The sequence below is a fragment of the Hydra vulgaris genome, chromosome 08 (assembly GCF_038396675.1).
Source record: "Hydra vulgaris chromosome 08, alternate assembly HydraT2T_AEP".
NCBI classification, from domain to species: domain Eukaryota; kingdom Metazoa; phylum Cnidaria; class Hydrozoa; order Anthoathecata; family Hydridae; genus Hydra; species Hydra vulgaris.
The window spans coordinates 5693299-5719911 of NC_088927.1; the positions used below are offsets into that span (position 1 = coordinate 5693299).

Consider the following 26613-nt stretch of genomic DNA (forward strand, 5'->3'; position numbering starts at 1 on the left):
CAGTGGTAGTGGTTGTTCTAGCTCTCACAAGCCCCAAAAAAGCTGATCATAAAAACAAAGAAATTGTTTTTTTATTATATTAACTAAGATAACTTGCTTTACTATTTATAGGACTATTCTGGGCTGACCACAAGACACTTATTAAAGCTATCAAGGTTGGTAAGTTTATATTCAAGGAAGACAACGCAAATGACATTGCCTTCATCAGAGATCAGATAACAGATCGCAAGATGTGTATCAAAGATCTGGGCAAAGCCAGAGCTGAATATTCAAAGCAAAAAGAAGAGAAAAATCTGGAAAGAGTGACTAATAGAATACCTTCTATTGTAAACGGTCAGGATTCAGTACTTAATACTTCAAATTCATCTGACACACTCAGTTCAAGTGGCAGTGAATATCAGCCTAGTCCTGCAAAAAAAAACTATCAAGTTCTTAATCTCAACATATTGACATTAGCAAAGACACCATACATAACACAATAAGAACAGCTCTGGGAGCCAACATATCTTCCAATAAAAATCATTGCTACTCTAACAAAGTTGGTTATTGAAAAAGTAGGAGATCCAGATAAGCTGCCTCTTCCATATTTAAGTGTATATAGAATGAAAAATAAGATACTTGATAATGATTTTAAAAAGTTAAAAAAATTATTGCAGTGTCACATCAACCACAAGGATGGCAAGCTTGAACTACGTTTTGATGGCATAATATTAAAGGATTTAATACCTGAGCACTGTGACAAAGTGAAGGACAGGATCTGTGCACTTTTAAGTTTTGGTGGCAAATATTGTCTACTAAGTGCACCAGGCATTGACTCTGGCACTGGCCTAAACCAGTTTAATGCAACTAGTGACCTTTTAAAGGAGATAGACAGGCGACAATGTGCACTCAATATGCTTTGATATTATCAGCAGCAATACTGGCAAACTGCGTGGAATTATATACAGGTGAATAAAAATAAGAATAAAATTTATTACTAACTTTGTTGTTTGAATTTTTAAAGTGCTATAGCAATTATGTAAGGCTACAGAAATATTGATCATGATTTAACTGCGTTAAATATAAAATGAAAGAGCACTATGTACTTTTAAGACTAAGATCTGACCTTTGCAAGCCCTTACTGATGTTGGCCTGCCATCACCACGTAGAAGAGGTCCACATCAACCATTTCAAAAAGGCTATTAGTTGCAAAGCCAAGTGTTGGTCTTGAAAATCCTCTTTTTAAATTTCTTCATAAACAATGGCATTTCATTGATACTGAAAGTTGCCAGCTGAATAGGTTTGAATGGAAATCTGTTACTGGAACTTGGCTAGAAGCTCAAAGTTCCACTAACAGATTTCCATCTTTTAGCGGATCTTTGAGCTTCTAGCTAAGTTCCACTAACAGATTTCCATCAGTAGGAGTAAAAACCAAAGCTTTTAAAAACTCAGAGGTTAGTTTAAAATTATTATAAGCAGACATTTATTAAAACTCTAAATAATCATTTTTAGTAGCATTTTTTTCATTGCGTTATAGTATCTAGATTTAGGAAACATTCAATAAAAGTGTAATAAAATTTTACACTGGAAAGAGATAACTACCATGACCTAGCAGAGTTATGTCTTATGTACTTGGACCCAAGCTATATCTGCAAATTTAAGAAACATGGTACTATGCACCATGCCAGATTCATGGCCGAAGGTATTCATTACATGAAAATTCTCTTTCTTAAAGATTCTGTGCAAAAGCATGTAGATCTAGATTTAGTTTCTGACTAATGAAAAAACAGGCATTGCTTCGTTACAGGTATTCAAACAAAACAAATATCAAGTTTAAATATAAATTGACTATTACTAAATTTCATGCATTAAAACTATATATTTATAAAATTACCAAGATATCATTTTTTCTTTATCAGGACTTGAATTCTATTTGGAAGATGTCCAGGTATGTTGAGGATGAACCTGCTGTGAGTGCAGTGTTCAAATCATGGGGAAACCATAGCTGGTACCTAGATCCAACTGCTGTTCCCATTGTGCTGGCAAATTCAGATGATTCAATTACTGAACAAGAAAAGGAGATGATCACCAAAAAGCTATATAACATACCCATACCAAATGACTATGACATGGATAGACATAACAATAAAGGTTTCTTACCTGAAACAAAAGACATGTCTGTACATGACTAGCAGTCAGAACTGGTTGACTTCATCACTGCTGACTTAATCACATTAATGGCTAATTTGAGATTGAGAAAGAGGGATGACAAAACTAAGTCCAAATTGATGATTTATCCAGCTAGCTCCTGGAATATTGATTTTGATTATATGGAGTTCCAGTCATATGTCAAAAACTTGGCAGTCATTAATGATTGTAGCGAGAGGATTATAAAGCTGGTACAGGAAACAGTGTGTCAAGTTAAGTCTGAGATTAAGCTGCAAAAGCTGCTCAAATTCAAAAACAACAGGACCATGCTTTCCTCAAAGACCAAAACTGCCTACTGCAAATAAACAGAAAACACCAGCTCAACTTTTAAAAGAGTTTTCTGTTATAGAAGATGTAAATGTATTAAGCTTCTGTGAAATGGACACTGAATAAGATAGCAGCACTGATTTGTTTCCTTATGTTAATGCTGTAGAACAACTGTTTGGTAACCATAAGGTTGCTAATGACAGGTAGTTAATTATTTTTTGTTGATTTTTGTAATTTTTCTTTAATACATTTTTACCATTGTTTGTTTATTATTTAAAAAGATTGACTGGGGTGGGCTCTCCTCACTTCTTTTTTTTTTTAGGCAGTTAATCAAAATACACTGCTGATTATTTTGTTTCTATAAATTATTTAAGCATACATAAAAAAATCAGAGTTCTATTTTCATCAGTAGACCCACTGCCAGAAAAACCTGGATTTCATTGATTGATTGGTTGCAACCAGTAAAAAGTGTTACAGGTCTGGCGGTAAACAATGGTTACAGGTCTGGCGCAAAGCATGAAAATGAACCTACAATGATAATTTTTGGTATGTCTTTTAAATAACATAAACATTTATTTGTTAAAATAATATCCAGTTTTTTTATTTTTTCCTTGGTATATTGCCCAATTTATAAAAAAAATTTTTTTTTTAAATTTTATGAGGCCAGCGCAAGGTAAAAAAAATAATTGAAAAAAAAACAAAAAACAGTTTTTCATTTCTTTATTATAGTCCGCAAAAAATTGCCTATTTGTTAGTGAAAATTTTTCCATGATCTAATTTTTGAACACCCCTAATATATATATATATATATATATATATATATATATATATATATATATATATATATATATATATATATATATATATATATATATATACATATATATATATATATATATATATATATATATATATATATATTTATATATATATATATATATAGATATAGATATAGATATAGATATAGATATATATATATATATATATATATATATATATATATATATATATATATATATATATATATATATATATACATATTTAAAATATTTTATGATATCGTCAGGGATAGTACAAATCTGTGTACCTAGCATTGGATAATACTGTGTATCTGCACAAACAAATAGTTTTACAGGAGAAGATTAAAACTTTATATATTTTTTATTTCAACAGGTTTTGGGCTCATTTTGGCATTCAGAGTTTTATTCATGTTTTTTGTAATATCAACAATAGATATTAGGTGTATAAGTTATTAATTTATACACTGAATATTAATTGGCTGCATTTGTCAGATATGCTGTATTATCCAATGCTATTTACATGGATTTGCCCTATCACCGACGATATTTTTATTTGAGAATAAAATACAATAACTATTTTATGTATTGGAGTGCTCAATAATAAATAAATAGGGTTTATTTATATTGTTTAATAGTGCATTATATATACTTTTCATGGTATTAATAGTTTCATGCCTAAAATGCAATCGCCAACCATGTAATAAAAAACAAGAAACAAAAAAACAGTTAAAAATATAAAGTTACAGTAGAGTGTGCTAAGTTGTCAAAACAAAAAAAAAAAGATAAGAAAAAAATAAAAAAAATCTGAAAATGCCCTCCTAATCAACTGTATTGTATTTTGAAAGAAGAAATTTGCTTGTCTGTGTTTACATTTGTCTACAAAATATTTATATTTAGATAATAACATTTCTCTATTTAATAAGTTATCATTGGTGTTATTTTTACGTACTTTTTATATAGACATAAATTGCATTATTGTGGAATTGTAAGACCTAGAATATTTTACCATTTTCCATTCAATTGTCAGGTTTACCTCACATTTTTTAATACTTCCTTAGACAATTCAGTATTGTTTTTATATTTTTTGATATTAAAAGATTTCGTATGATTAGAGCATCTAATTTTTTTTTAATTACATGATGCTTATGCAAGTTAACAATTGATCTGATGTTTAGCATACAACTGTAACTTACCTAGTATTTCTGTTAAAAATCTTGCGGTATTTATGGCCAACTGAGAAATACTGTAATATGCTAGGAGGGTAATCGGAATCAACATGTATATAACTTAGTTATCATTTGGTTTACAAAACAGTCTAAACAACTGGTCATCGAGGTTAAGTGTTACATCAAAGAAGTTCACAACTTTCATGTTGCATTTTATAGAGATAGTAAGATCGTTATTTTTAACAAAAATTGATAATAAAATTTTAATAAAATTTAATAATATAATTGTTTCCATGGGGTGGCCACTAGCATTTTTAAAAACCTCTATTCCATTGTTACAGTATAAGCCAAAATCTGTTTTGTTACAATGCTGGGATAGCTTTTCAGTTTTAATGGTTACATATTTCAGTTTTAATGGTTACATATTTCTCAGCAAATTTAATCACATCACTCAAAAGATTTTCATCGATAGAAGGATGATAACAGGGTTTTTAAAAAACTTTTATCCAAATAGCCATTCAATAAAGGTGGTAAATTGACTTCCTAGTTGTCACAGTTTATCAATTCACTGTAAAATTTGGTTTCCAGATTTAGTGTTGTAGGATGTTGTAAAATGTATATTGTATTCGTTGGACTTGAGTGTCCTTTGAATGGTTACAGTTCTAACTTGTTTTCAATCATTATTTCATCATTTATCATCATCAGTTCATCATTTATCATTGCCAGTAAAATATTATCAGTATTAGCAAAATATGAGTTTTGAAACTTTCTTCATTTTAAATTTTCTTTTTACATTAATCTTCATTTTTGTATTTTCTTTTTACATCAATCTCCATTTTGTATTTTACATCAAGAACTGCATTCCTAATTATCTGATCAAGGTATCTGAAATTTTGAGTATCTGAAATCTGAAATTTTGATAATCATTGATTAATAAATAGTGTGGTTTGTTTTGAGTATCTGAATATCTGAAATTTTGATAATCATTGATTAATAAATAGTGTGGTTTGTTTTGAAACTATCCTGTTCAATTGTATTACATAATTTTTGCAACCATGCCAATAAGTTCTTACATTTTGTGACCAATAATGGCCATTCATTTATTCTTATTAATTATAATTTTATTATTTACTTATTAATTATTTATACTCTGTATTATTTATTTTACTATTGCACAATGTTTAAATAGTTTTGTAAAAATATTCAAAAATTGATTAAATGACCTACTTTATATCCTATTATCTGCCCATTTCTTTGAAATGGTGGAACTGGTTCCCATGTTAACTGTATAGTCGAAGAATCAAGTGCTTTTGCAACAATATTAATGGGTGCTCCAGCAGGATCTAAACTCAAACAAGTTAGTTATATATTAGTTAATTATAAATTATATAATTATAAAAAGATAATTATATATTTAAAAGTTAACTATATATTAAAAAGTTTACTTTATATTAAAAAGTTAATTATATAACAAAAAGTTATTTATATATCAAAAAGTTAATTATATATCAAAATGAATAAAGTTTAAAAGCAAGAAAAAGTAAATTTTAACAATATTTATATTAAGCCATTTATTTAGAAATTACTCACAGTCTTCTGAAGTTCTAAAAAATACAGGAGTACTCCATGGACCAAAACCTTTATCATTAAACAATCGCATTGTGATGTTATACATAAGGTACTTCTGCAATCCTCGAGCTAAATAAGACTTAGCTTGGGTATCATAGTAATCAACAGTTGCAAACTGTATTTCAGGATCAATGTCTTTAGGTTTGATAATAAATTGATATTTAATTGACCCACTGTTCCAAGATTCTGATTCAGGTGGCTAGAAAAAATAATTAAAAAAACAATAAAAGCATTAAATTACAGCGCAAGTTTAAAACTATTATGCATCAGATTGAAATATTAAAAGTTTGTTGCTTCTAGCCTACTTTTGGATTTATTTTTATTAGAGTTCACTTTTTAGGTAAAGTTTATTTCTTCTTTTTAGGTTTAGTTCATTACTAGATCTTAGGTTTATTTAATACAATTTCTTAGGGCTTTAGTTCATTTCTACTTCTTCAGTTACTACTTTCTTCAGTTGCCAAACCAGGAACCTTGACAAACAAGTGGAGTAAAGTACTACCAGGGTTAGCTGCAATTAAGTTAGCTTCAAAATTAACAATAAAAATTTTTGTTTTTTATATAATAAAAATGCTTGTTTTTAAAAAAAAATCTGTTCCCTGAATGCAGGAAAAAAATACATTTAAAAAAGTATTATTAAGACAATGATAGAGAAAACTTGATAAAATGAAAAGCCTAAATGTAAAAGTATTTCTAAAAATAGATTTACTTAATCAAAGTTTCAAACAAACAACGATGTTTTTAATATTAGTAGTCTAAATTGTAAAGATTATTTTAAAAATCCCAGCTGTTTCATGCAATGTAAAATTGGGTGTTATGTTACAAGTTTATTAAAAAAAGAAAAGAAAAGAAGATTATTTCCGCATAAAAGTATAAAAATTATCCAACTTTAAAATTAAAGTATTTTTTGCCATAAACACTTTCATTTTTTAATCTAAAAAAAAATGTTAATTATTTATGCATTTATATAAACAAAGATTTTTATTATTCAAATAATTTTATTGATCCAAGATAAATAATATTTTTTTATGATGGAAGGTGATTAGAATGGAAAAATTTATCTGTGATTTCTGTCATAGCATTATAGCATTGAGCTTGGTTTTGAGTGTTTTCATCTATTAATGATCATTCTTCCACCAGCTTATCATTATGAATGTGCAAACAAAAAATGTGAAAATCATTTCACAGAACTTAAATATCTGAAATATTTTAAAACTTATTTTATTTCTAGATAAATTCCTTTTAAAAAAATTATTCTTATTATTTTTTGTAACTTTTAGTCTGACTTTATTAATCCCTCAATCTGTCTAAATTATACTTTAGTAATATTTTTTAGAACTTTATTTATATAAAAATGTTTAAACTAAATAATAAATACCAATATATAGGTTTTAAAACTATTTTCAATATAAAATAGCATGAAATTATTTAAGTTAAGTTTAAATTGCTAATACTTATGGTTAAACTTCAAAAACAAATTTTATGAGTGCTTTTAAACTTTGCATGTTTTTCTCAAACCAATAAATGCACACACTGAAGGCATTGCAACTCCCTTAATAAGTATTTAGATTGCCAATCTAAGTGCGCTTTTATATTTGTGTAAGTAAATAAATAAATATATATATATATACACACACACACACACACACACACACACACACACACACACACACACATACACACACATGCACCACCTACCAACTTATTCACCTCAATGCACAACCTACCCAGAATTTAGCTAGTTTAACCAATGAAAAGTGTAACCAATAGACTTTTCAGCTTTGGTACTACAAAACTCTTTTTCAAAAAAGTTGCATATTCATCAGCTAGAATTGCTGACACTGTTGCACTAATACAATGTATTAATCTTGAAACTTTAGTCAACTCACTGTATAAAATGCAAGCTGCTTGCAAGAACTATTATAATTCCATACTCTTTGCTCAAGACACCTACCAATTACTAAGAAAAGTAACGTCATTTATTCAGTCAATGAAGGATAAATTTCTTTTAATGAAAAAAAAATTCTGAGAAACTAGCAATCCAATTGCAGGAAAACTTTCAATATGTTTGGAGTGATAAGAAACAACCCAACTTTTCACTTTTCATGAACCGCCAAGCAGATCTGTCTACTATCCCCATTTTTACCCTGAATAATATTCAAACAAATTAAAAATTGGCAGGACCAGATAATTTTTCCCCATGCTTACTCAAATTTGCTTAAAAATTACCCTATAACTCTAAATCCTATTTAATGACCTCATAAAAAACAGTTACTTCCCTGATAAAAGGAAATTAGCTAACATAACATTGATTCCTAAAATCATATCTACTTTTTTGACTAATGACTATAGTCCGATTGCAATAACATCTGCAATACTGCAAAGCTTTTGAACACATTATCATCAAATCTATTACCTACCACACAAAGCACATCTTGGTCTCAAATAAACAGTTCTGTTTCCACTCATCCCCTAGTATAATATATGTATTATTCAAGTTAATGTGGCCTGGAGTCATGCTAAATATAATAACAAATTAATTTTTGCAATATTGTTTGTTTTTGCAAAAGCTTTGATCTTGAATCTTGGCAAGTTACTGCAAGTTAATGAATTTTTTTCTTACAATCATGCACAATATTGAGTGCTCTGCTGCTTTTTCAATGAATAATTAAGGTTTTTTTTTTACAGGTTATTTAAATTGAATTTTTAGCTAACTTTAGTATAATATTTAGCAACTGATAGGATTGTACATATAATTATTTAAAGTGCTACTCAATTTTAAATAATTATTTATGTAAAATCATTTTATTTAGAATAAAAAAATGATACTTAATTTACATACATCCCACTCAATTAAAAGTGTTTGTCTTTCTGGTGTAGATGCCCAAACTCTATAGGGGGCTTTAGATGGAACTATAAAGACAAAAGATAAACTTAAGAAAGCTTTAATGATAATGAATTGAATTTACGGAGAAAACATGAATAAGTTCACTTACCCCCTTCACTGGTTGTAATATCAGCTGATACATTGCTGTAAGGAGACGGGCCAACAATATTAAAACCCTGCATACGAAAACGATAAGTTGTACTATGTTTCAGCCCTGGTATATTTGCAGGATTTTCAAGTATCTTAGTTAAGTTTCTTATTAAACGCCAAACAGGAGGATACTGGCTAATATGATATGCAGTATCATTGTTATATTCAATCAAGTAGTATAAAAAAACAGCTCGTCCACTATCTCCAGGAGTCCATCCCAAAGAAATGTTGCTTCCCCATATTCCATAAGATTTAAGGTTTGATGGAGCACTTGGCAGAACTAAAAAAAATTTCACTTAAAATATTGCATTTGATTATTATATGATTATTATGTATTCAAGGTGATTAATATCATGAAATAATAATAATAACCTTGATAACATTTCATGATAATAATCACAAGGTGATTATTATCATGAAATGTTAATAATCACCATAATTATCAGAAAGTGATAACTGTAATAATCTGTAATAATGATCATAAATGTTTATGATCATCAGAAAATGATCATACTGTTTATAAGTATAATAATCTTAACTATTATCAATAAAATATCTAAATGTTATGTTATTAAATACAATATAAAACACAAACCAGGTGACTCAATGGTTTCAACAGATGCACTAACAAAACTCCCTGTTCCTTTTGAAGTAAAAGCAGCTACACTCACTTCATACCTTGTACGTGGTAATAAAGGTCTTATAACTGCACCTAGTGCTATAGGAACTTCATCAAACTCTGTCCATTGTGCAAGACTGTATATTCGATACCTTTAAATAAAAAATTTCTAAAAACCTATTTCCAATTTTATAAATTATCAAATAAAATTATGATTTATAGGTAAAACCTTAACATTAAGAATGATTTGTTTTATCTTTAACACTTTTATATTTAACAATAAAAAGCTTTTCATTTCCAAGGATTTTCTGTTTTTAATAATATTTAAACTATTACTACAAACACATTAATACAGTTTTGTTTGTATACATAGTTTTTACAATAATACAGTTTTGTATATATACATATATATACATATATATGTATATATATATATAATATATATATATATATATATATATATATATATATATATATATATATATATATATATATATATATATATATATACATATATATGTATATATATGTATTTGTCAGTCGATGTAGCAGCACTCCCTTGCGAGTCTGGCTATTTGTCAATCGATGTAGCAGCACTCCCTTGCGAATCAGGCTATAAGATATTCGATGTAGCAACACTCCGCGCATGATTTACAGTAAAAAAAAATAAAAATAAAAACATTTTATTAAAAAAATTAAAAATAAAAACATTTTATTAAAAAAAATAAAAATAAAAACATTGTTTATATTGTTAAAAACATTCAGAATGTTTTTAAAACATTCTGGTCAATTAAATTTGCGTTTTTGTGGTTTTTTAAAAAAACGATTTATTTGTAATTAAATTAATGGTTTTTACTTTTGTCCAACACGAAAATGTTGGACAAAAGTCAAAAGTAATTAAAAGTGACGTATGTGTTGGCGTAAGAATCACTTTTTTCCTTCCGCTCTTCCCAAAGACAACAAACTATAGATCTATATATATACAGCTCTCAGAATTTCCTTTAAGTATTTGAGGTCGGCAAAAATTCCTGACCTCATTTCTATGTTTTATGGTAACCCCTTTAAGTCAAAATTTTTTTTGCTGACATGATGGTGACCCCTAAAAGTTTGAGGTGGCAATAAATTGCCGATCTCTTTTTTCCTAATTCTGAGGGTTGTTTTATATATATATATATATATATATATATATATATATATATATATATATATATATATATATATATATATATATATATATATATATATATATATATATATATATATATATATATATATATATATATATATATATATATATTGGTAAGAAAAACTAAAATGACTGTAAAAAAAAATCCAAACAGTTACTTTCTGCTAACTTTTGGTCAAGATCTTCAATAAAGTTTATGGTGTAAGATCTTATAAATATCCTAGTAGCTTTGGATAATATAAGTAAAAATCATAGAAATCAAAATTTTTATTTCTGTAATATTTAGAATTCATTGTGACCGTTACCATTGTGAAAAGTAAAGAATTGACAAAAATTGCTAGGAGATTGAAGTGCTCTCAAAAGAAGGCAAAACATTTGAGAAATAGGACAACAGTTTGGTATGCCCAAATCAACTGTTCAAGATACTCTGAGAAGAATTAAATGGAGTATTCCAAATTTGCCAAGATCTGGACGAATACGAAAAACAACTCCAAGAATTGATAAAAAAACTCTGTGAAACCAAATGCAACAGATATTGCAAAACAACTTGGGGAACTCGAGTTAGTCCATATAAGTCCTCGAACTGTTAGAAACAAGCTAAGTATGATTTACATGATAGAGCACTTGCCAAAAAACTGTTACTTACCAAATGACATATTGCAAAGAGGGTTGCATTTGCAAAGAAATATCAAAACTGGACCATTGATGATTGAAAGAAGGTAATATGGTCGGATGAAACAAAAAAATGCCTTAATGGTTCTGATGTTGGACATTGAACATGGAGAAGACCAGGTAAATTAATGCCTCAATCTTTTATATTGATTATTTTACTTAATAAATCTAAAATGTATAGTCCAACAAATTCACAAATCTCTGTCATAACTGCCCATTGTTACACCAAAGCAAATTTTTTCATATTTTTCTAGAAATCCTAAATGAAAAAGCTACAGAAAATTGTAATTGTAAACAAAAAAAAAATTGTCCAATGAATAGAAGTTGTTTATCAAAAAATGTGGTATACAAATGTGTTGTTTCCTCTAAGAATGTACATGATACACAATATATCGACATAACAGAGGGTGAATGGAAAAAACGTTTTGCCAATCATAAGCAATCTTTTCTAAATAAAAGGTATTCAAAAGACACCATGCTGTCAAAATATATATGGGAATTAAAAGGTAAAAATATTGATGATTTTATAGTGAATTGGTCCATCTTTAAAACAGCGCCTGCATATAACAATATTTCCAAAAAATGCATACTATGCCTACAAGAAAAATTTGAAATAATTACACATGCAAACCAAGAATGCTCATTAAACAAAAACTTGAAATTAATTTCTAAATGTAGGCACGAATATAAGTTTCTCCTAAAAAACTATAAAAATAAATGAGCTCAAATGATAGTTACATTAAAACCCCCTTTATAAAAAATATTTCTTTATAAAAGCATAAGTAATCATTTCTAAAGAATTCTTTTTATAACAGTGTCAGCAAATTCCACAAATGTGTGAAAATTTACAGTAGTTGAGACATTTGCAACTTCCTGTAATTCATTTTTTGGTATAAATTGAAGTTTTATTAATTTGATCATTCATTTCTGATGAGTCTTCATTGAGGAAACACAGTGTTTAATGAAAAAAAAAGTTTGTTAAGTGATTTTCTACTAATTTATAACTGCTCTGTTTTTTTAAGAACATTGAGCATTCTATTTTGTAGAATACATTTTAAAGTTGTTTAAATATATATATATATATATATATATATATATATATATATATATATATATATATATATATATATATATATATATATATATGTATATATATATATATATATATATATATATGTATATATATATATATATATAATTAATTAGTAAAAAACACTTATCTAATTTTTTTTACTAATTAATTATTGCTCTGTTCTTTAAGAACATTGAGCACTCTATTTGTAAAATACACTAACATAATTTACATATATATATATATATATATATATATATATATATATATATATATATATATATATATATATATATATATATAAAAAGGAAAAAGTAGTCAAATTTTATTCTCTTTTTCCGCAAAACCAAGAGCAACTTAAAAAAATTATTTAAGTACACTTCTCACGTTTATGCATATTGCCTTATTTTCATTAAGTTGTATTTTTAAAATACTGCAAAGTATTTACATTTAAATCTTTTAAAATATTTTTGATGTAAAAACTGCTATCACAGTTTAGGAGTGAGAGGGGTATATGTGATCGTTTGTGACAGTAGGGAAGGGGTTAAACTTTTAGCAAATGAGTATTAATGTATATTCTAAATTAATTTATTAAGTAATTTTTATGATTCCGAAAGTTACGGTTTTTCTCACTGTCGCTTGATATAAAAAGTATCATTGTAAAATGTTATTGTAACCATCAATTCATTTTCATAATCAGAATTAGTTTAGAGTGAAAATTGAGCTACATGTTCAAATTGTTGTTGGTCAGATTTTACACTTCATAAAATAAATATATTTCAAGAAAATAAAAAAAGAACTTTTGGAATTTTTATGTAACCCAAGTTAACAAAAATATGATAAAGTTTTCTTTTTTAATTTTAATTAAAATTATTTATTTTGTTTTTTTACTTGTTTATGTATTCTTATTTTAGTTGACATAAAAATGTAAATAAATAAATAGAAATAAGAATTATATAAATATTTTATCTAGACATACAAAAAAAAAAAAAAAATTTGATTGCTAATATAAACAATATAATATAAACAAATTAGTTAATATAAACAAAAATATAAACAAATTAGTTAAAACCTTTTTTAATTTTGTTTTAGAAAAACAAATCAATTGTTTTGGGGGTGTTACATAAAGTACATCATCTATATTTGTCAATTTTTAACCCCTTCCCTACTGTCACAAACGATCATATATACCCCTCTCCCTCATAAACTGTGATAGCAGTTTTTACATCAAAAATATTTTAAAAGATTTAAATGTAAATACTTTGCAGTATTTTAAAAGTACAACCTAATGAAGATAAGGCAATATGCATAAACGTGAGAAGTGTACTTAAATAATTTTTTTAAGTTGCTCTTGGTCTTGCGGAAAAACTGTTTTCAATCTGATAACTTTTATAAATGTTATAAAAAAATCACTCAGGAAGAGTACCACCAGTTTTTAAAATTTCTTTTGTTAATTATTTTTAATGAATGAGTTCAACACTTTTGCAATTTTTTTTGTTACATAACTCTATCTCTTAATAATAGATATAAAAAATCCATGATAATAATTGCTTGGTAACCTATGTGATGCAACGTAAGTTAAATATATAGTATCGAAAAAACAAGTTCATTTTTTTAAATCCGTCACCTCTGATAAATTTTTATATATTTTTTAAATTAGTATAGAATTCTCAACATCTTGCAAAAGTTTCTAATACAAATCGCTTTTCTGATTCACAGATACCAGACCTAAAAGTTGAAGCGATTTTTTTACCTTGTTTTCCGCGTAACATAAGTTAAGTGGCATTTTCAGCAATAAGTTCACTCTCTTTTGACTCAAAACCTTTTAGCTTATTTTATTCTTTAGACTAACAGCTTTCATACAAAACAGATAAAAGTTTAATTTACAGCTTAAATAGGCAAATATTTGATTAAGTTGTTGCACATCTAACATAAGTTAAAAATGGAATTGCCCATATATATACGTATGTATATACATATACATATATATATATATATTTATATATATATACTTGGGAGCTTGACCGTGGCTTTTTAACTCCTCAAAAATGCTGAAAAAACTAAACAAAAGGAAAAAGCAAACTTAACTATAAAAAAAGGAGAAATTAAAAAAAATAATTAAAAACTATATCTATAAAAAAAAATGTCAAGTAATATAAAACTAAAAAAAAATTATTTATTTATATTTATTAATATGTTTGTTTTTTATAATCATTAAAACTTTGATCTTTTCTAATGTTTTTGACTATACTAACTTTAATTCATAAAGTCAGTATATTCAAAAACATTAGAAAAGATCAAAGTTTTAATGATTATAAAAAACAAACATATTAATAAATATAAATAATTAATTTTTTAAAAAATTAAATTTGTTGTCACCATTGTTTATAAAATTAATAAAAGATATGAGATGAATAAAAATTTTATTTAATATTCTATGATAATTTATTTAACAGTTTAAAACTTTTAAAGCATTTAGTGTAATGCAAAAGTTATTAAAAAGTTTACAAAGATTTATAAAAAAACAACTTATTTTTTCGACTATTAAATTTAATATATTCATTTAAAAGTTTGTTGAAACAATAGTTTTCGTTGTTGTTTTTAAAATTAATTGCACAATTGTTTTAAAAACATTTACATTCATTGCAAAAAGTACACATTTTAACTATATAATATCTTTTGATAATTTATATAAAATGTTTTTTATAGTACACAATCATTAAAAGGAATTTCTCACTTTATTACTATATTTTGGCGCATTTTTAAAACAGTTGTATATACATTAGAGAAACAAAAAAGAGAGTTCTAACGAGATGCTTTGAACATCTTTTTAGAACTCTCTTCAAACAAATTATTTAACAGGTAATTGGATACCTCTTACCGAACATGGTTGAGAATGTGATGGTATGTTTAATTGGTCATGACCTAAAACTCTATGAAGGATCTAAAATGAGAGAATCACTTGAAACTAACTATGCCTTAACATACCAAGAAAAAAAACACTCCCATATTTCTCAACCACGACAAATAAGCTAAAGTATCTAGTAGGAGACCTCTGCTTTAAAGAATTATACAAAAAAACAGAATTAATATTTGCTTTACTTTAATGATATTTTTTACTTTAATTAAATAATATTTTCAATTACAGTCCTTCTCAGAAAACTCTGAAAAAACAAGGAATACCAAAAAAACATTTCAATAATCCAGAAATTATTTTAAAACCTTATAAAGGTAATAGCATCGTCATATTATATAAAGAAATTTACAAAAATGACATTTATAAAATTATTAATGATAAAACAAAATTCAAACAATTTAAAAAAGATGTTACCATAATTAAAGAAATTCAACTTTATAAGGAAACTAAAAATTTTCTAGGGAAACTGAAAGCAAAAGATTTTTATAATGATTCTACAGGCAACAAAGTTTATCCTTAAGGATCCCATCCTTCTGGTATCTATGGTCTTCCAAAAACTCCATTAAACTTTTCTGAGACTACCATAAACTTCAGACTTATTGTATTATCTATTGGTACTTATAATTATCAACAAGTCAAATTTCTTAGAGATTTTTTATCTTCCCTAATATCCACTGAGTTTTGCACAAAAGATTCCTTTTCCTTTATTAAATAAATAAATCAATTCAATTTCCACAATAATTTTTTAGTACCATATGTGACAAGCTTATATACCAATATTCTGCTTCAGAAATTTATTAAAATTACAGTTAATTCATGTCTAAATATAAAATTTAGTTGCAAGTCTAAATAAAAATTATATATATATATATATATATATATATATATATATATATATATATATAATATATATATATATATAGAGAGAGAGAGAGAGAGAGAGAGAGAGAGAGAGAGAGAGAGAGCAAGAGATAGAAATAATAAATATATATAAAAATATATAATAATAAAAAATAATAATATAATAATAAAAATAATAAAAATATAATAAATAAAATATAATAATAAAAAATATGTAATAATAAAAAATATATATATAATAATAAAAATATATATAATAATAAAAAATAATAAATATTCAAAAAATCACTTTATTCTATATCCTTTGAGTTCACCAGCAGACTCTTTAGGTAATTTCCAACTAACTGTAAAAGCATCTGAATATATCCCTGACACCATTAAATCGCGAACAGCATCAGGTACTGAAATCAAAAATTTAATATTATAATAAAATTTAAAAAAATGTTAAAAATTAAAACCAATTTTTTTAAACATTTGATAATATAATTTAATATAAGCTGATATAAAATCTTCCTGTTGCAATGGAATGATTTAACTGCTTTATTTTTTTGTTTTTATTTTTACAAAGAATTGTTTCAAAGCTTTTTTTTTAAACTTGACTTACTAATAAAATGATTAAAAATTAAATCAAACTTTTTTTAAACAAGGCTTTGCTTAAACTTTCTTAAAAAAAAAAAAGAAGGTTTAACAAGCAATTTTTTACCCCCTTCACTGGTTTTAAACTGTACTGCTGAACTTCCTGGACTTGGACCGCCTGACGTAGCAACCGCAACTGCCAAAGTATATTCAGTATTAGGTTTCAAATTTGGTAATACAAAGGTTTGCTGGTATAAAGAAGAAGGATTATAATCTGTCGAATATTCTTGTTGGTCTTGTGGACGACCAGGAGGCCATGTTCTTGCCTAAAGTAAAAACAAGATGGTTACAAAGATAATTACAAAAAGAATCCCAGTCAGCTTTAGGGTAGTTGCAAGTAGATTGGGTGAGCCCAAATAAGTATAAACTGAAAGATTTATAGAGATCATGGTTGCATGGTTGGAACTACCTAAACAAGAATAGGAAGAAACTGAACACAAGCTGGGGTCTGACACAAGACACAAATCAAGGAGTGAAGTAAGTGATTAGGGTTGTCTGGAAAAAAAAAGGCGTCTGGAAAGAGAAAGGTGATAGAGTGAAGAGCTGCTAAGCAGAAGCGCATAAAAAAATGGTCAAAAGATTTAAATCTGATTTCTTGACAAATAAATAAAATAACAAAAGCAAGTGACTATGGGAGACTTTATGAATCAAAGGATATTAATACTGCAATTTTTTTTTTACAGGCTTAAACAGAACCACACTTGTAAATTTTTTATTACAATTTCACCACGGCTGTTTCATGTTTTAACAATTTAAATGAAACAAAAAAATGGTTATGTTATGAATAACTTTTAATTGTTGATCTTTTTTAAAGTTTTTATTTTACGTGAAAGCTTTAAATAAAATAAAAAACTGATTATAATTATTCTATAAAATGAATGTATTTTGTGTAAATTAAATATTTAATTATTTTAGTAGGCATGTACTTTTTGTGACTAATTTAAACATATGAAACTATTTTTTCATGTCTTTCTAAAAATCTTTCAAAAGATTATTTTTTCAAGTTATTTTAAATTATAAGTTACTTTAAATTATGAATAAATTTTAATGTTACTTTAAATTAGTAATAATGAATTAATTTTTTAAATAATGAATTTTTTAAGTTACATTTAATTATGAATAAGCACATAACAATAGTCACATACTTTTTGTTTTTCTAAAGCTTTTGATGTTTGGCATGCTGTTCTTCTCGATAAGCTTTCTTCTTACGAAGTATCAGGTAACATTTTTAAGATTATTGAATTCTTCCATACCATTAGTAGTATAACATTTGTCCTTGATGGACACCACTTTTCTTCAAATCCTGTAACTTCAGGGGTTCCTCAAGGTTCTATTCTTGACCCTATACTCTTTTTAATTTACATTCTAACAATCTTCCGGATATTCTCACATCTAAGGTGGCATTGTTTGCTGATGATACTACCATTTATTCTTGTCTTGATAAGAAGTAATCACTCTCTGATTGCTTCGAGGAGGCATTGGAGCTTGAAAAGGATTTCATTTTGACTTTTTTTTTCAGTCAACTGTTATCGCAATTATTTAGATCTTCCTTTATTTATGAACGGTAATGAATTTGATGAGTCATCTACTCTTTATCTTATAGAAACAACTCTCACTTCCAATCTTTCTTGGAAACCATATATCATATAACCTGCTCTTGCTGCCAACCTCCAACCATTACAGCACCGTCATAATGTTGCTTCTCTTTATCTTTTCTATAAATACTATAATGGGCACTGCTCTAATGAGTAACCATCTCTTGTGTACTATCTATTAAAATTCATTCTCATGTTGTCATTCAATTAAGTCTCATCCTTTTACTGTGAATGTTCCTAAGTTTTCCAAAAACTCTAATTTATCTAGTTTTTTTCCTCGAACAATATAAGTTAGTTAATATAAAATCTTCTCGTTGCAATAAAATGATTTAACTGCTTAAATTTTTTGTTTTTATTTTTACAAAGAATTGTTAAAAAGTATTTTTTTTTAAACTTGACTTACTAATGAAATGATTAAAAATTACTATTATAAAAAGACTACATTATTATTTGGAAAAAAATTTTTTTTGCAATGTTTTGAAAAAAATGTTTATACAATTTTAAAATGTTATATTCTTTTCTTTTTAATAATTTAATTTCACTTTTCAACTATTCAAACAAAATTTGTTTATTTATTAGAATTAATTTAGAAGTAATTTGTAAAAGCATTTTGCTTAACTTTTCAAAAATTTTTCAAAAGATAAGTTTTTAAGTAATTTATTTCAAACGCAATTAAAAATCTAACAAAAGGTAATTTTTGCTTTAAGTTAGAGTTTTTCCAAGTTTTATTTTAAAGCTTAAATATAGTTGTTTTCACAAGTAATTGTTTTCTTTTTTCTTTTGTTATTAAAATTTTTTTCCTAGTTGTCAGACATAAAAAAAAGAATTAAAACGCTAAGCTAAACTGTTTAGCTTACCGTTTCTTTTTTCAGCGGATTTTTGAAATGCTTAAATCATCAAAACATCTAAACAGCTGTGGTCAAGTTGTCTAAAAAAAATTATTTGCGTGGTCAGCAATAGTGTTCGATTGCAAGCCATTCCTGTCAAGCCTTTATATGTAATAGTTTTATATATGTAATAATTTATAGTTTTTATATGTAATAAAACGAAGTTTATATTTTGTAAAATTAAATTTTTTTTAATTAATAACCTTTGAGTCACAATGAACTATTTTAATTGAGTTAGCCATACATTTGGCAAGACTGGAAACGAATTTAAAATCATTATCATAGAATGGTTTTAAACTGTGGTAAAGACAATTTACTAAGGTGTAAGAAAACCTTTTAAAAACAATTAAAGAAATTTTAAATCTAAAACATTAAAGATCAAAGAATATACAATAACTATTAATTAATTTACTATTATCTTTGTTAATTGTCCATTCCACTGTTGTTGGGGAGGAGATGTAAAACTGACAGAAACAGTTGAAGCAGTTAAAACAGATACTGAAACATTTGTTGGAGGAGCAGATGGAACTAGAAAAAAAAAATAAATAAATAAATATATATATAAATCAAGGGCTATTCTAGATTGGTTTTGACAGCGCCAACAATTTCTGAAATTGGGCATAGCTTAAATTCAGAAACTGTTGACCTTTTTTTGTGAAAAAATACCCACATACAGCAATGTTTCCGCCAAATTTCCTTATGGCAGGCGCCTGCACCTGGGTACCGCCACCCAAATTATTTTCCTAGAATAACCCCTGCGTATATATATATACGCAGAAAAAATACCCACATACAGCAATGTTTCCGCCAAATTTCCTTATGGCAGGCGCCTGCACCTGGGTACCGCCACCCAAATTATTTTCCTAATATAACCCCTGCGTGTATATATATATATATATATATATATATATATATATATATATATATATATATATATATATATATATAAATATATATATATATATATATATATATATATATATATATATATATATATATATATATATATATATATATATGTGTATATATATATATATATATATATATATATATATATATTTATATATCAGGGGCTATTCTAGACTGTTTTCAACAGCGTGGCCCGTATTTGGGTGCTCATTTGGACACTCCCCAAATTACAAATTGAGGCTCTTTTTTTCGTTTTTTTTTCTCACTGCAAACTTTGTTTATTTTATGAGAAAACACCTATATTCTGCAATATTTTTGCTAAACTTTGCTGGGATGAGGGTACCACTGCCCAAATTACTTTCCTAAAATAGCCTCTGTATCTATGTATGTATGTATGTATGTATGTATGTATGTATGTATGTATGTATGTATGTATGTATGTATGTATGTATGTATGTATGTATGTATGTATATATATATATATATATATATATATATATATATATATATATATATGACTTCGAAACAAAAACAACTTTAACTAGAAATGCAAATTTAAACAATTAATTAACAATAAAAGAATATTTAATTTTAGTAAATTCCCTTTGTGTAGATGAAATTCTTATTTTTTATAAGTTATTCTGTTTAATAAGTGTAGTTTTATTATTAAAATATTATTTTATTAAAAAAATAAACTTTGATATACGATTCTAACATTTTAGGGTTAAATAATGGTCAGAAATAAATATAGTAGCTTATTTAAACAAAATGAAATCAACGATTTCAACAATGGAATTCAGCAACTTGAACTATCTGTCAAGTATAACTAAACCATCTAACTACACGAGCTTTACAACTATTCAAATATTAAATAAAAAAATATTTGAATACTCAAATAGCTCATCAAAAGTAAAATGAACTATTAAAAAAAAGTGAATAATGATAATAATAATTCAATAAAAAAAATGTTTAAAATTAATTGTGAATGATTCTATTATTCTTTAAAAATTTTTTTTTTTTAAAACATTTATTATAAAAATAAAAGTAATCGAAAAGAAAATATAAGTGAATATTTCAAAATTTAAACTTGACCTTCTTTTTGTTTTAATTGAACCTGCTGTTGAGAATGCTCTTCAGAAGCTGTTGAGGCGAATTGTTATCAAAGCATGATACAAAACGCCCAAGGTTGTCAATCATTTTTTGAAAGAATCTTATTGACAAAATTCTTCAGTGCAATATATTTATTAATTTGGCAAGGATTTTGTGTATTTTGTGGATCTGAAATAGAACTTATTGCAATTTGGAGTTCTTTTTGCAATCCAACTTGTGATGTTATTTCTATTAAATCATCAGGTGAAGAAGAGTTAGTTATTAATAATGAAATGCACATCTATAAACATTTAGAGATGTATTTGTTACATAATTTTAACACCGAATAAATTGCTGCTGCTAAAATAATTTTCTGAAGAATATTTAAAATGATTGTTAGAACTTGGTATAATTCCACTATGTAGATAAATGATCAGAGTCATTAAAACTAGATCTCTTCTACTGTCCATCCTTTTTTTGACAGCATGTATCAGTTTTTCGGCTATACTAGTTTGCATTGATTGCAACTTTTCAAAAAAAAAAATTTTCAATTCTTATAAAACTTGCATCATTTTTACTCAAGGTAGCATAAAAATATCATTTTCTGAAATGGGATTAAAATTAAAATTGATTAAAGACTTATTAATACATTATAGTATTAAAAATTGTTATTAGTATTAAAAATTGGATAGTATTAAAAATTGGATAGTATAAAAAATTGGATAGTATAAAAAATTGGATAGTATTAAAAATTGTTGAATCATTCCATTCAAGGAGTTACATCAAGTTTTTATGTATTATATATTAACTTTTTTTAAAGTTTATATACTAACTTTTTTTAAAGTTATCCCCCCAATATTTTAGTTATATTTTACTGCAAAATAGAATGCTTAAAGCCGATTTTTTAAACATTTTTATTACATTTTTTAAATTGGTGATAATTTGATCAAAGTCAGTATTTAATGTCATAATAACATCTTTTTCTTCACCAAAATCAGGATTGCAATCAGAGTACTGATCTTCTATGGGATCTTAATTTAAAACACCTAACAGATTGCCATATTTTTTTATTATGCCTGCCACTGTAATTACAAATTTAAACTTTGCATTTTTTAATTTTTCATAATTTTTCTAAAGTTACATTTTTCATTATAAAAGCTATTGATATACTTTGAAATAGTTGTCGGACATTTTTTTTTTGTTTTTGGCATTATATATTCTTTTTGTTGCACATAACCAGCAAAAGCTTGAGATTTAATCATTGCTGTAATCGCCATCAACAGCTGCAACTTTTGACAATATTTCATTTAAACATTCTTTTTTGACTAATTTCCAAACGGTAATTTTTTTTTTTTTAAAAGAATATTATTTACTCCACAATTTTCACTTGATTCTGATTTACATATTAATATGCTATATCGTACAAAGATCATCTAGGTCAGACTTAAAAAAATCCAGAAAACATTTTGAAAAAATTAGGAAATTTTTTACCTCAAGTTTAATTGAACTTTAAACTAATGGCTTTCTCAATTTTTTGAAATTTTTTTTCTTTTTTGTATGGGTAATGACTTAAAAAGTTTAATAACATATATAGTATTTATTTAAAATAATTATTTAAACTTATGTTGAACGGAAGACTCGTTGGTAATCCAGAAAAACTAAAAGTTGTTAGAAATATCCAGAATTCAATATATATCTGAAAATTTGTATATATCTGGAATTCCCGAAATATCTGTAATTCCGTAAATATCCGGATGTCTGTATATATGGAATTCCATATATATAAGGAATTCCATATATATATATATGGAATATCCGCAATTCCATATATATCTGCAATTCCTTATATATATCCACAATTCCGTATAAATCCGCAATTCCGTATATATCCGCAATTCCGTATATATCGGCAATTCCGTATATATCCGCAATTCCGTATATATCCGCAATTCCGTATATATCCGCAATTCCATATATACCTGAAAAAGATAATCCCTGGATATAGCTTCAAATATTTAATCATAGCAATGGTTGAACTTTTCCTTCCTATGTTTGTGTTGTACTTACACGGCTCCACCAATTTTTTTTTTTTTTTTTTTAAAAACTTTTATACCTCAAATTTTTTTGATAAAAACTAAAAATGCTGTAAATGTAATTATGTAAAAAAATCCCACAAATTTTAATATCCACCCTTATTATGAAGCAACAAATTGTATTTTTATCAGAAAATATTTTTACTATTTTTAATAAATAGATTAAATTTATGGAACAATTATAAGTATTGATTATGATTATGTAATATTTATAGTAAACTATTAAATTTACAACCATTTATAAGCAACTTAAATAACCAACTGTGTTTTAAAAACCAACTAAAAAAAATGGTACACAAAATTAAAACCATACCAAAAATGTATTTTCATTTCTTCGCATCAAGCCTTTGTAAAAATGTTTAGATTTTTTTTTGTATTGTCGTTTTTTTTTAATTCTTTTTAATAGTAGTATATATTCTTTTTAATTCAAATATTTACATACCAAATATTTATTTTAATTATTCCAATATTTTGCTGCAAAACTCTCTTCTTTTTTTTCTTTTTCTTTCAAAAATTATTCCAATACTTTGAAAAAAAAATTTAAATATAAAATAGTCAAAAAACATGCAAATATATTCGAAAATCAAGTATTCAAGTTGGATGGACTAAGGATAACTTAAAAAAATTTTAACTTACTGATGGATCAGCAAATAAAAGTCAGAATTATTGGAAAAATAAATTACAATGAAGGTCATCTCACTAAACATCGCAATAAAGATCATCTTCCCAAACATCAAAATTAACTGATTTTAGGTCAGTGAAACTTGTGACAAAATCATCAATTTGTTACTGTATGAGATGCAATTAAAGAATTAGAACTAAGTTTCAGAAAATGCTCAAAGAGGACACCTTGACATAGAAAATGCTCTAAGAGGACACCTTGACATAGCAGGACTATTTAGGAACAAAAAAATAATTTTTTTTAGAAAAAAATAAAAAGCTAAATTAGAATTTGCTCATGCTTATAAAAATTGGATAGCAGAACAATGGAGCCACATTTAACAAAGCAGTGAATCAAAATTTAACTTGTATCCAAAATGCAAGCAATTGAACCAAAGGTATAGAATTATAGAATTTCTTCTTCAAAATAATAGTTTAATAGGAGTAATAATAGCAATTTTAACAGGACCCTAAAGATATGTCCTAACTTATTAAAACATGGTTTAATACTAGTAAAATCAGTTTAATGAAATAGCCAGTTAACTTACCAGATTTGAAACCCATTGAAAACCTCTTGAAGCAATCAAATGACTCCATCTGACTGAAAAGAACAGTTTTTAAGGCTGGTCAGTTCTAAACTGACCTGATTTTCAAGTTTTTTTGTTTTGATATTATTGGTTGTTATTTATTTTATAAAATGCAAGAGTTTTTTAGTTAAAAATATTGTTTTTATAATTTTAGTATTTAAAAGACACATTAAATAACAATTTGTTATCTAAATACATATAGTAGAACTCCGATTTTCCACTAAATATCTCCAGGACTGGGGGTATACCACCCAAATTTTTTTTCCTAGAATAGCCCCTGATATATATAAATATATATATATTTATATATATATATATATATATATATATATATATATATATATATATATATATATATATATATATATATATATATATATATATATAAATTTAATGCATTATAATAATATTATGTCAAACTATAATACTTTAACATACAACACACACACAAACACATACACATATTACAATGGATACAAGTCTTAATTGTTTTTAAATAGAGACCTAAATATATATCTTGAACAAATAATGTTATATAGTATTTAATAAAATTTTCATACTTCCTTGTTTTGTATCAACACTTAAAATAGAGCTCCATGGTCCGATACCAGCCTTATTATATGCAGCAACTTTAAGTTCATAGCGTGTAAATAACGGGAGACCTGTCATAGTATACATTGGAGTGATTCCTTTGACATCAATGTTAGTAAAATCCATACCATAACCTGCCAGCCTATAACCAATGTAGAAACCTAACAGTTCTCCATTATGAGTTGATTGTGGTGGAATCTAAAGCAAAATAAGTAATAAAAAAACAAATTTGTTTTTTTTTAAATATTCTTATTTTAAAATGATTATACTTCTTTTTTATTTTTAAAAAACATTCATAAAACAGCATTATCGTTTTATGTTTGCTTTCTCACAATTTAGTTTGTTTTTTTTAATGAGAGGGCAATTGTTTATTGTTATTAAAAATTTTTTAACAAAATTTAACAAAATTTAACAAAATCTTTACCAAAATCTTTGCCTACTTTTCATAAACTAGTTAATCATATCTAATTATGATTAATCTAAAAAATTAACAATAATGAATTTTTTTTTGTTATAAAACAATTTCTAAATCATCTTTTCATAAATTTGTTGTATATAAAGTTTACTAAAATAAGGATAAACAATAATTGGCAAAATCATTTTAATCCGCAAAATAAGCATTCAGTTGTAAGCATTAAGCACATATTAGAACTTTTGTGACAGGATGAAAAAAATTTATTGATTTGAAACTATAAATAAGTAAACAAAATAGTTTAATGTAAAAACAAGCATAAAAAAGTAACTTAATACAAAGAATTTTCTTTTCTTTACCATAGTTTGGAAATTTTACATCTTTAAATTAAAAAAAAAAAAAATTAATTTAATTTAATAAAACAAATTTAAATTTAATATTTAATAAATTTAATTTAAATAAAATAAATTTAAATTGAAAATTTTTCAAAAATGGAAAGTAGAAAAAAATTTATTTAACTATCTGTTTTTTTATATAAAAAAAAATTAATTATTTCACAACTATGGTGAAAATGTTTTTTTCAACAATAAATTACAAATTATTTTTATAATGAAATTATGTGCAACAACTGCTACATGTATATCAAGGGTTTAATTAAGCGATCGCGAAACCCAATAATTGGAAAAATATCTGGTCTTTAAAAATTTAGTTTAAAAACTGTGAACATTGTTTTCATGGGCATAA

At 25.8% G+C, this 26613-nt stretch overlaps 1 protein-coding gene across 1 annotated transcript in view; it reads right to left on the bottom strand.

Annotated features, from left to right (window-relative positions):
* The window catches only part of LOC101235934 (protein sidekick-1), a 101170-nt gene that overhangs the window by 33211 nt on the left and 41346 nt on the right, over nucleotides 1-26613 (bottom strand). The window contains exons 14-22 of the mRNA XM_065802679.1: nucleotides 25427-25655; nucleotides 19941-20056; nucleotides 17114-17312; nucleotides 16700-16811; nucleotides 9679-9854; nucleotides 9043-9363; nucleotides 8889-8959; nucleotides 6011-6248; nucleotides 5648-5763 (exon numbers count right to left, since the gene is read on the bottom strand). Coding sequence (XP_065658751.1) covers nucleotides 5648-5763; nucleotides 6011-6248; nucleotides 8889-8959; nucleotides 9043-9363; nucleotides 9679-9854; nucleotides 16700-16811; nucleotides 17114-17312; nucleotides 19941-20056; nucleotides 25427-25655 — 1578 coding nt within the window. The remainder of the gene's footprint in view (nucleotides 1-5647; nucleotides 5764-6010; nucleotides 6249-8888; nucleotides 8960-9042; nucleotides 9364-9678; nucleotides 9855-16699; nucleotides 16812-17113; nucleotides 17313-19940; nucleotides 20057-25426; nucleotides 25656-26613) is intronic.